General features: G+C 36.2%; 1 protein-coding gene and 1 pseudogene across 2 annotated transcripts in view; one reads left to right on the plus strand and one right to left on the minus strand.

Moving 5' to 3' along the window:
* LOC138327700 (ufm1-specific protease 1-like) overlaps positions 1-8,972 on the plus strand; it is a 57,560-nt gene extending 48,588 nt beyond the window's left edge. The window contains exons 1-5 of one of the 2 annotated variants that reach the window (XM_069274013.1): positions 1,044-1,237; positions 5,239-5,448; positions 5,876-5,978; positions 6,828-6,898; positions 7,240-8,972. In XM_069274013.1, coding sequence (XP_069130114.1) covers positions 1,118-1,237; positions 5,239-5,448; positions 5,876-5,978; positions 6,828-6,898; positions 7,240-7,374 — 639 coding nt within the window. In that variant the 5' untranslated portion in view covers positions 1,044-1,117 and the 3' untranslated portion in view covers positions 7,375-8,972. Of the gene's footprint in view, positions 1-1,043; positions 1,238-5,238; positions 5,449-5,875; positions 5,979-6,827; positions 6,899-7,239 lie in introns of those variants that run through there. The other variant, XM_069274022.1, reaches the window with a different exon arrangement.
* Positions 8,973-9,574: 602 nt separating this feature from the next.
* LOC138327668 (uncharacterized) lies at positions 9,575-11,286 on the minus strand (annotated as a pseudogene).
* Positions 11,287-12,371: the final 1,085 nt, after the last annotated feature.

The following is a 12,371-nucleotide window of genomic DNA, read 5'->3' on the forward strand; positions in this document are numbered from 1 at the left end:
GCAATGTGCTTATGCAATCTATTATACGTTATTTTAACATTGATGATTAGTAGATTAACATAACGCGTGATGTTTCTGTTTATAGAAACTTGACCTGTGTTTTGTAAACTGAATTTAGTAGTCCATTTGTGTAGAACATAATTATTGCTAGCACAAAATAGTAATTTTGTGAGCTGCACAAAGTATAACTAGCAAGTGATATTTTATTTCATCATAATTTTACAATACTACTGTCATGACATGTACAACTAAACGTAACAATATTAATAATGCCCATAAATAAGAAAGGAATATTTTTTTATAAAATACACTTTTTTTTCGAATTGATAAAAATTGGGAAAGGACTTCGTGATTAGTTAGAAGCATTTTAATTCCAATGTACATAAACATTACAATGAAATAAATTAGTCAATAAATTAATAGATTAAATGAGATAACATCACGTGGTTTTCTTATCTATCATTAGAACTATCCAAACTTAATCATGATATAGATTTTTCATTATCATAAAATTTTGGACAAAGGTATGGGCTCTAAATATTTTTAATATTAATGAATAAAAGTATGTCCCTAAAGAAGAATGCCGGTGTATAACAATATAAAGATATTATGTAAGAGATCTCCGCTTGAAATTAAAGCACTATTAGAGTCAAAACAGCAACTACACATGTATACCCTGCAGATAGGGCGTTAGAATTGTACAGGGTGTGCTGTCCCCATTAAATAATTTTACCTGGACCTCATTAGTTTGGTCACCATTCACGTCGATCCTCATTGAAATTTTTATTTTCACTTCTTCAAAACGACTAAATCAAAAGTTATGGAATCCAAAGGCTATGCCTGTATAGGGTTCACAAGTCTTTCAATGGTGGGTGTGGGTTTTTTTTCCTTCCTTTTTTCTTTTTTGTTTATTATTTTTAGAAACAGTAAAATTAAATATATATATACATTCGTTAATGAAAAAGTTTTAGGTCGCTACACCACTGGAACACCTCCGCATTTGAGATAACATTGATTTTTTTCTGATCGTATATATGGTCATTTTGTTCACGAGTTGCTTCCCTTGTAATAGCTCTTCCTTGTAAACAGAACCACGTGTAGAGACAGCGTAGGCCAGATGAATGTTGAATTATGGACAAATGTACACAGTGAACTGTCCCCTCCTGGGTCAGAGGTCAAACAGGTGAAAAAGGATGTGACTTATTATCATTATGGCTGCGACGGGATTGATGATAGGGTAAGGCATTGTGGTATCCACATCAAATAGTAGGACTGTCTGCATGGCATCAGTTGATGAATGGATGACAAGTATACTTTTATTTTACTCGTAATTTTGGTTCACGTGTGCACGTAGTATGCCTACGCACGTAGTATGCCTACATGTAAATATACAATATATAAGCTTAGCTGTTGTAAAACGATGGGCCTACCGCCATGCATCTGATAAGTACAACCAAACCAAAATGCCGCTATCGTTGCCAATATCGATGGCCACTCAACACTGTTCAAACTGCATGATGTCTGATTGAAATATGTTGAAGACACGAATGATTGTGTCACTTAGGTCACTAATTAAATTCAATTATACATTTAATACTTTGTGCATTGTACATATGTAGTAGGCTATATAGTAATGTCACTTCCTGGAGTGAAAACAAATATCTCCTAGGCCTAAGTCACTGATGTACATGTACATGTATGTAGTGCACACGTGTATCATGTATGTGGTGTACACATGTGTGCTGTAACTGACACAATCAACACATTCATACATGTACGCAGACAGTCTATGGATGCATATGTGAAGCGAAGGGGAGTAACTCTTACATATTTTAGGAGTTTCAACCACAGGCTTTTGTTCTGTCCTAGTGTTACAATAGACTATGTTCAATTTTCAAAATTCATTCTCACCAGCACTTCACCAGTAAAAATAAAGTAATTAATTCTAGAAAGTGAAGAGTTAGAAGTTGTTTGCCTTACTGTTAATTTCAATATGGGGAAAATTGTAATTTGTCATCGGTTGTCAGCGATCCGGGATAGTGTCGTGATAGCCCGAGATACTCTGGCCCTGACACAAGACTTAGACATTATGACAGATAGATGTCTGATTTATCTCGGGCTAGTGTCGTGCACGTGTTTACTTACCATTCATGTTTGCTTTAATAAGGCGAAAAAGGATTCTGTTTATACTTAGAAGTGTTTGTGATTTTAAACGGCCCTGGACTTTTATTAACTAAATATTCTTATTAAATGCATTCAAAGTACAGAAAAAACCAAAATCCTCTTCTCAAATAACATTTACTTGCATGGGCACAGAGACTGATTTATATTTCAAGGTGGGTACTAGTCGTTACAATCGTGCATGTTCATGTTTTGAACGTATTTCATTACAAGTATATTAAGTTTATATTTATCCTGGTTTTAATTTTGTTCAATTTAGAATATAATGTGTTTAAAAATATAATGGATACTGTATACTGGCAGAGTAGGGGGGTGCAATTGGCTCTGTTACATAATGTGCACCACGACATGTCCATAGACGTGGATACCGTTATTGACATTTTCGATGCGCAAAAAAAAACCAACAACAGCAAAACAGGAGGATGTAAATAAGTGTGCAATTGAAGAGTTCATTTTTATATTCAATTTACATTAAGTCCCTTTTGTGCATACAATGAACTTTCTAACTCCAATGAGAGTATTAACACTTGTATGCATAAAGAAATTGACTGTCTATTAAAACTATTTCCTTACAAAATTATCAAAATTGCTCTACCATTTAATCGCAGGAAAATCACCAAAGACACGGTCGAGTTTGGCAAAAAATACAGTTTATATTTGCATTACGACAATTATAATTTCAAAATGTACGTAACTTTCAATCTGCAATATCAATTACATAGTAACCCCCCCCCCCCCCCCCAGATCGAGCAGGGGGTTACATTCGAAACAGCGCCTTTCAGGTTCATAGTATTGACCAACTACTGGATTTTCTCAACACTTTCAATTTGTACAATTATTCAGGATAATGAGGACTGATTTTAAGATTTATTCTCCCTTTCAAGGGGGTTGCATAGGGCAAATAGAAGATAAATCGAAAAAGTCAAGATCGAGGGGGTGGGGGATGGGGGTTATATTAGAAAATCTTGAGGACACCCCCCCCCCCCATTACGTTTCATCTTCCTTAGCAAGCCAATGATATTAATTATTTTTATATGTTTAGAGACCCACAACGCCAAATTCATGTGATGTCAGTAAAGTTTAAGCACCAAAATTTGTTATGTCAAAATGTCTGCAGGGATATGCAATGTGATAAATCGCATGGACCGTGACTTGTTAATACAGAGAAATATTTACTTACACAAAACCAATGCAATAAAACTTGAGAAAGATGTTAGAGTCACGATCAGCAGGTAAGTGTTATTCAGTGCAGGCTACGTTTGGTCACCAGACGACAATGAAACGGAGGCTCTAAATTAGAAACCAACACGAATGGATGTTCATTGGGATGTCAGAGCACGTTTGCTGTAAATTAAATAAATCAGGGAGTCTACCCACAGGTCTTTGATTCTGGTTACACCACTTGAAATACTGGCCACAGGGATCTAGTAATTAGTTACAGTTTCTATCAAACAGTTTTAGGGGTCTAGATCAAAAATAGGTTTCAATGTACGTTTAAACAATCTAACTTTTGGTTTATATACATTGCCACTCCAAATATTTTGGTCATTGTTCAGTGGTCTTGTGGAAATACGGGGGTTTGGCAGAAATGTAAACAGTCTCCCAATTTATATGTAGATATAACTGGTAGATGATTATCCAACCTAAATCCCTGAGTACAGTGTATAATACGCCTGAACTGCTTGGTTCAATAGGATCCACGACGTTCGTTATTAAATAACAGCGCATCATGTTATAGATTTGTAAATAAAGGATGTTCATTAGCATACCGGACACAGAAACATCAACACCCAAACACTATCTCATCTGATATCGTACAGCTAGATAGATACACACGATGTTCTCATTAATTAAGCCAATTAACGAGATGATGGTGAATAACAAAGTACTTTGATTTGTAAGTGCATTTCATAAAAAAAGTTCACAAAAAAAATCTTTATATATAATTGAATCAAAATTATCCATGTACATGTATTTAATTAATTGTTGAGATATCTAAGAGAATTGGATATATATAACAAGTTCATTAGTGCATTAATATGCTAACGTTTATACGCTTTATTTCAATATACAAAAAGTACTGTATATTTAACTGACAATTATGGCGCACGGTCAGTTCGGTTCATTCTGAAACATAATCTACCGATACAATGTACATTGCATTTTATTAAGGATTAATTTGTGTAATGAGTTCATGTAGCATCCAGCACTGGTATCCTATCATCAGTCAGATACAGGCCGTTGGTCGGAGATATTCACCTGGTACTCCCGCTTTGAGCCTGTTTGCAAAGAATGTAACGTGACGCGAGAAAAAATGGCTACCTCTGCACCACCCCTCACCCCCAACTCCCTAAAATATATCTAAAAATAGAATAAACCGATAATTGTTAGCCAAATTAACATCAATGCGTTAGCCAAAACTGTATCAGCAGTAATGCACTCGATGACCTACCATGGCCTAATGAACTCGCTGACCTTTTCTTCTTATAATGTACTTGTTGACCTTTTCTTCTTATAAAGTACAGTCCTTGACCTTTTCGGCTGTATTTGTGCAATAACGTATTGTGTTAGGCCTGTAGTTTTATCTTTCTACAATATGTCTAATGAAAATTAATTAGTTTGCACAGACAAAATACTCATTTCCTGATCATTAAGAAAAAGATACTTCCCTCAAAGTGATTAAGCATTATCGACACAATACCTCATAAAGATATATTTTGAACCTGAAACATTGTAAATCGTTCAAAGATAAGCATTTTCTCAAGTATACATGTATAACTTAACCTATCTTCAAGACATCCCTCTTTTTAAGGCATTCAGAGAAAGGAATAAGAACAATTGTGTAATTTAAAGAAAAAGATTACTAACGGTTCAGAATCCACATATGCATTGTCTTTTAAAGACGTGTGTTTGTCATGTGCATGGACTGTAATCCTACCTAATAACTTGGTAGGACGAAATAAAAATAAAAAAATCAAAGCAGCCACTCTTATATATAAAATACGATTTTACAAGCAATTGACAGATAATTTTACAACATTTATGTGCTTCTCTCAGGGTTGGGGGTGTGGATACAGGACGCTACAGACAATGTGCGCCTGGGTATTAAACCAGCGGTCGGGGGCCGGCGAAGGGAAATCTGTACCATCGCTGAAGGCCATACAGGAAGCTCTTGTTGCCATGGGAGACAAACCAGACTCTTTTGTGGGCTCCAGAGAATGGATAGGTAGCTTCGAAGTCTCCATATGTATGGATTATTTTGTGGAGGTAAATTGGCGCTTTAAAATTGTTTTTAAAAACTCATTAAGCGGAAGTCAATGTACCTTCATACCTGCTACATCTACAAAGAACATCTCTGTTTGTATATTGACTTAGGTATAAAGGATACTTGTCTTTAAAGGACAAGTCTTTTTAGTGTCCTTTATAGACGGGTAGGACTGTAATTATTAAATTAATATATATTTTGTTTTTGCTGAACATGATGAAATGTACACGTTCATGAAATCGAGAACACTTTTACATTTTTGAAAATGATATAACTTTAAGACGGTGGCCGAAACGGTCAGCGTCCACACCTTTTTGACTAGTAACAGAGCTGTAACTTGGCAACTATAATTGACGATTCGATGAAGGACAAATTCCACACCATACTTTCAACATTCTTTGGGTACTTCCATGCTTTTCCGTTTTTCAGGTGCCATGTAAAATAATACATGTCACATCCGGTGCGTTGCTATGTGACCACATGGAGACGCTGAAGAAACACTTTGATGTGATTGGAGCACCAGTGATGATGGGTATGGTCACTTGGATTTATTTTTACAATGATTTAAGAAAGTGGGGCATCTAGTATTATTTATAGCCTGAGCCTGCATCTGTTGTGGCGAATGGACCAATATCACAAAACTATCAAGTATAGTTAGAATTATGGGATAATATGTGGTTATTACATAAAAAATGAAAATTACCTGTTAATTTAAGAGTTACAATAAATATGATCAAAAATTACGTCATTCCTCATCTAGGAGTTACCTCCCTTTTCATAAACCTCACTATAATTATTTGTTTGTACCACCAATATCGGGAGAACACTAAGATAGGCTATGCCTGATGTCTAATCCAATTGACACTAACATATTTTTGTCAATAAAATATTTGGAAATTGAAATAGTATTATTTCTTTGAAAACAATGCAATTCGAATTTGTATCATTAATTACGGGATACTATTCCTTTTTACATATCCCTCAACACCAATGATAGCCTTGAGTTTCATTAGAATGTCCTTGTGAGGAAGGCTCTGAGTTCCATCTCGAAGCCTACCACATTCTGTAAAAACTCATTCACACATGACTGCATGTTATACAAAATGCAAAATTTCAGAAGGCAAACATCTTTGTAGCAAATTGGGTTTAGCATCACAAAAGATGTGTATAGGTGTATCTGGGGCGTCTTTTGAACAATTTAGAACCTCTTTTAAGTTACATATTTCTTTCGGATTGGTAGGACCAATATAAATGTCAATATAAATATAAATGATAAATCATTGTGAAATTGGACGGTTTATGTATATAGATTGTTTTACCATGTGATCTTTTCATTATAACTTGGTTTATGATGTATACTATCCTTTATGTATACCATTAGGTGGAGATAGCGACAATGCGTCCAAGGGAATCCTAGGGGTCTGTAACGACCCAGCATCTCTTCTTATACTGGTGAGTAGCTAGGCAGAAATAGAAAATAATCTATATAATAGCCAGAATAACTATTACAGGATTACACGTAGGTAGTTATGGAAATACAATGCAGTGGAATAGCAATGGTTCACCAGCTACATACTAAGATAAAATACTCTCAGCTGTTTCTATATATATTTAACATATATTAGCAAATTATTTTTTCACCAAATCAATTACTGCGAAAACAGGAACTATTTCCTGACCATGAAAAAATATACTAGTATATAATCACATGATTCTGAATCCATTTTGCTTCACATACTATGGTCTTTGTTAATGACATTGGTCGTAAGTAAGCAAGTGATTCCCTGTTTCAGGACCCTCATCATCATGGTAAAATAAAGTCGCTGCCGGATTTGTACGACCGAGGTATGGTATCATGGCGCCCTCTGGACACCTTCATGGCGGATTCCTTCTACAATCTGTGTTTACCACAGTATCGACATTCGTGATGTTAAACAACGTACATTTTCTCATCGTGTGGTGATGTTTAAATGGGACAATTTACTTATTGACGACAGGGAAATACAGTGCACGCTCTTCAATGGCGGATAAACCAAAATTATAGTTTCCTTTACAGTAGCCTATCGTTTACAAACCTGAAACAAATTAAAACTTTTTTTTCATTCTGGAGGAGATGCAATCAGCTGAATCATTACATTGATTTAGATCTCAAAAAAAGTATGGGACAGATCGAAATGTTCTTCCATGCCACTTTTATTGAATAGGCTTTATGTAGTGTTTTTGAAAGATCATCTCTTGTATAATAAGCCTTTTGTATATTGGATATTGGATTCAGTCTTTGAAAACTAAAATACCTATCTTGGTTCCAATTCTCCACCAAGGCTGTACCGAAAACACTAATTAGATCATGTAAGTGTTTAGTACGCTGGTAAAAATTGGAATCACACAAGACTTCTCAGCAGCTGTTGATTAGACAATTCCCTCGTGTTCACTACACGCAGCCTATAGCTAGCGGAGAGTATAAAAAAACAACGACAGACAATCAAGTCGTATTACCATGTCCACGGATGATATGTTTTGTGCAGCAGTACGGTTCGTACAAACGGTTAAGAAAAGTCACTCACGCTAATTCTTTTACATAACCAAGAAGCAAAATATGGCATAAATGTATTGTTCTACCTTTCTTATGAAACATATAACATAAGATATTGACAAATTCCACGTCATTGTTTAGTATTTTAATTGATACCGTTGTAATTACAAATCGTTGATCAATACGATTAAGCAGGTACAATATGTACGCTGTACCAATATCCGAGCCAAAGTCACGCACGTTAAACAAATGAACTACATAACCACTGTGGAGGTGATATAATGATTTTTTAGGCAAGACAATTCACCTAATAAGGTAAACACACTTCTGTCAGAGCGATTTGAGCTGTTCTAGACAAAAGTAGCATTACTCTACGAGCAAGGGACTGGGTTCGGCATACAAAATATTCGACCACAATGTGTAATGGCGGACAGCGAGTGAGTTTGAATATTTCACACGCATTTCACCACCATGGGATTTTCTGACATATCACAGTAAAACCGAATGATCTAATTTGCATTAGAACTGGGGGTTTTCCGATATATATACAAATTTTAATGTTCTCGTAGAATGAATTGTCCCTTTAAGAAAAGTCAACCAAAGTGGTTTCAGGATCTACAAGTGTATTCGTAACGTGATAATTCTCGTCACTGCCTACAAAGTCTTCTCATGAAGGCAAGGCTATCTTGTTTTTGTCATCGTTAGAAGTATATACATGGATCGCGTTTATTTTCTTTTTTCTGATCCATGGTATATGAAAATAAGAATGAAATGAACTTGAAGCTTGTACATATAATGTATTTTGCCAATCATTGTCTAGTACTGTACCCTGCTGTATAAAACATGTGGAAACACGGAAACCTGTAGAACTCCTTTGTTAGAAATAAAAACAAAGAATGCAGTCAAAATGCAATATGGAGTACGGAGTGATTACTTTCTAGTGTGTGTCTGGTGTAGACATTCATAAACATAAATAGTAAACTATTCTACCTATTTGTAGGTGTCAGTTGTATATGTCGACATCCTCGATACTCTATAAGGGGTTATTACTTCTGACGTGATTATAACGACAGTAACCCCTGGAGTATCGAGGATGATGTGTCGATTGTGTATAAATGTATGGGGACTGAATCAAACAGAACTCCAAGTGAACATGAAAGCTACTTTGTAAAATAATAAATATTTATTCCTGGCCACATTGATATTACAAAATAGTTAGTACTGACGAAATCAAAACATTCCATGTTCCGCATGTAAAATAGTACCCGCTTTATGTTACACTAAGTATAGTAAAATACTATGTTCACACGATAAATATGTAAATCCTTAAAAATATACCCGTGAAGAAGACAAAGAACAGTTGCACTTCAAAATCATTTGCGACACTGTCAATAAGAACAGATGCAAAATTCAGCGGGACAATCTGGAACCTTCAACAATTTTCATAAAAAGATTTTTTCCCATTTTCATTCTAATCACGGTTTCAGTTCTCGTTGAGGTAGTTTGTAGTAAACTGGTTAAGCACTTCCCATTTGTTTGATTTTTGTATCGTTATCATTGAGTTAAAAACATAGAAAGATTAGTATATATATATATATACACCATGCTGTGTTTCATTGTCTATAGAGATATCCCGTTAGAATATATATGGCACTATTCTGTACGGAACCGCCCGGCAGTATTCCTCCCAGTACTGTCCGTACTTCCGTCTACACTTCCGCTCATCCCGAAAACTGCGATGGACAAGAAGTACAATGAGGAACAGGAAATACCAGTATGGCGTCACATTCGAGGTCATCGATGGTAATGTCCAAAAGAAGGCCAGCAGTAACTCCGCTAAGTAGTTGAAATGTCGAGCAACTCCCCACCATCCCGACACCAGAAGTAGAGTTTCCTTTTCTTCACCAGTGTGCATTGTATATCTGGCCTTGATAACCTTGGGTTTAGATCCCCAGATAAGACACTTTCCTTTCGTTTCCCTTGTTTGCAGTTTCTGAAGGTCGGCCCAGTAATTGACGGCTATACTAGCCAAACCACAACCCAATATAAGGAAAGCTATGATTGGTTCAAGGTGGACTGGGTATTTCACCAAGTACATGCTCACTGATGCATAAAATGATGGCACTAAACACAAACAACCCCAGCATATGTAAAATCCCGCACGATCCAATATGATGTCGAGGGTATGCATGTAGCCACCTTCCCACCAAAAGAACTTAGTAATGTACACGAGTTGGAGCACTGATGATATGAATATGTTGTACACGAATCCATGCATCTCATAGCTCTTTAGGTTGTAGAGGACAACCAGGATGGGCCAAACGGTCAATGCATATCTACAATTGGTGAACACTTTGATGTCGACGCCACAGACCCGTGGGTAGAGTTCAGTGCCCCAGTAGTAGTCAAAGATAGGGTTGCCCGAGACACTATTGTCACTAGTGGACGGCCAATAGACACCTTTAATGCAGAGAAGAAGGCAAAACAAGAGGCTGAAGATGTTCAAGAAGAAAATCACTTCGTCAAACCGATCACGGTCGGTGTGAGTCCACGAAACTTCAATACTGCCGTCAGAACAACGAATGTCGCCATGGTGACAATGTAACACAGGAATCCATTGTTTTTATACACAGGGATATTTCCCTTCGGTGTCTCCGGGCCTTCAAGTCGTTTTCCTGGTAGCAGAACCATCAGCACAAGTGCGAATGCCATGTAGCCAAGCACCACACACGGTACTAAACCATCCTTTAGTCGACTTGCCCACCACATTTCCATGGTTCCTGTCAGAAAGGACTTTCCCTCGAAGTCTTGGAACATAGCCACTATACTCCCGTCATACTTCTGTGTGGCATACCAAAACCACATTCCGAAGTTTGGCGTTATGGTTATCACCAACAGAGGCATGATGATTTGGTTGATTAATTTGTACAAAAAAGAATCGGCCGGTAACTGTGATTTGTTGTCGATATTTAGACGTCCATTTTCAGACGTTCTGTGGGTCGTCCCATTTTGAGTCGTTGAGGTTGTGGTTTTATCCAATGGACCCTTCCTTGAACGCGTTTCTCTGTCCATTTTCTTCAACTGAAATAAAGAAGTAACAAACAGAGTTTACTTATTTAGATTTCTGAGTGTTATTTTGTCTTAATATAACGAATTGTTTTCTATATGTTAAGGAAATGTAGGACTGTGAGTGGTTAAAGTGTCCTAACACATTACCACTCCACCACTAGGCGGCGAGTTCGAAACCCACGAAGGGCAGCTGTTTTAGTTTTACGCCCTATTAACAGCCAAGGGCAAATAAGGACGTGCCAGGTTTAATGGTGGAGGAAAACCGAAGGACTCGGAGAAAAACCACCGTCAGCGGTCAGTACCTGGCAACTGCCCCACATGGAATTCGAACTCACGATCCAGAGTTGGAGGGCTTGTGGGAAATGTCGGAAATTTATGTTTTGGGACATCATCACCACTTAGCTACCGCTGTCCCACATGGGGCAGGTACTGGGTGCAAAAAGGTACACAAAAAGTAAAAAGCAAAAATTCAACGAATCATTTTCACAATCAAGACTTCCAAAATAACTAAAAGAGTATTGCCACATATTTCATGTACAGATATATAGTTATGTTGCCTATATGAAAAACATTATGCTGTGTTCATATACTTATAACAAAATAAACACCTTTTTTTTCTCAGTTAAAGATTTGCTTTGGTGAGGTTTCAGTCTCGATAAAGTCTCGTTTCAATATAAATCAAAGTGTTTTTGTGATTTTCAAAAAATAATTGTCTCTTTTTATAGCAAATTGCCATATACGAAATATGTCAAAAAATAAGACTTCTGTTGTTTATAGAAATTCTTATACACAAATTTTAAGAAATGATCAATATTTGGCGACAAATTTGAAACAGTACAATTTTAAACTTTGTACAGTGGTGAAATTTCGCCCTTTATTTACTTTTTTTCGCCTGTGCGACGACATTGTTTTAGTAATATCAATTTCATTTTTGTTGTAAATTTTTTAAGGTTCAATGGGATAAAGATTTTAAGCCTTTGAATGTGAAATTTTAAGCTAACAGTGACTTCCTATTATTATGACGGTTTTGGTAAAGAGCAATGTTTTTTCTTTTGAACTGCAAAGTTTTAGAAAAACTTAATCATCAGAACACTTTCTGTGACGCGTTAAATCTGTCAGAAATCGGAACAAACAAGTCATCTCCAAAATTAAGGGGGTTGGGGTAACATATACTGCTATTCTGAGTAGAAAAAATGGGCTGACTGTGTCATATTATCATTTTCTTAAAGAAAATATCAGTATTGACAATTTTGCGAATATTTATACTTATCAATTTGGAAAATATTACTTTAGTTTGGCATATATGTATGGTCAAAACAGCGA

The sequence above is a fragment of the Argopecten irradians genome, chromosome 1 (genome assembly GCF_041381155.1).
Source record: "Argopecten irradians isolate NY chromosome 1, Ai_NY, whole genome shotgun sequence".
In the NCBI taxonomy this organism is placed as follows: domain Eukaryota; kingdom Metazoa; phylum Mollusca; class Bivalvia; order Pectinida; family Pectinidae; genus Argopecten; species Argopecten irradians.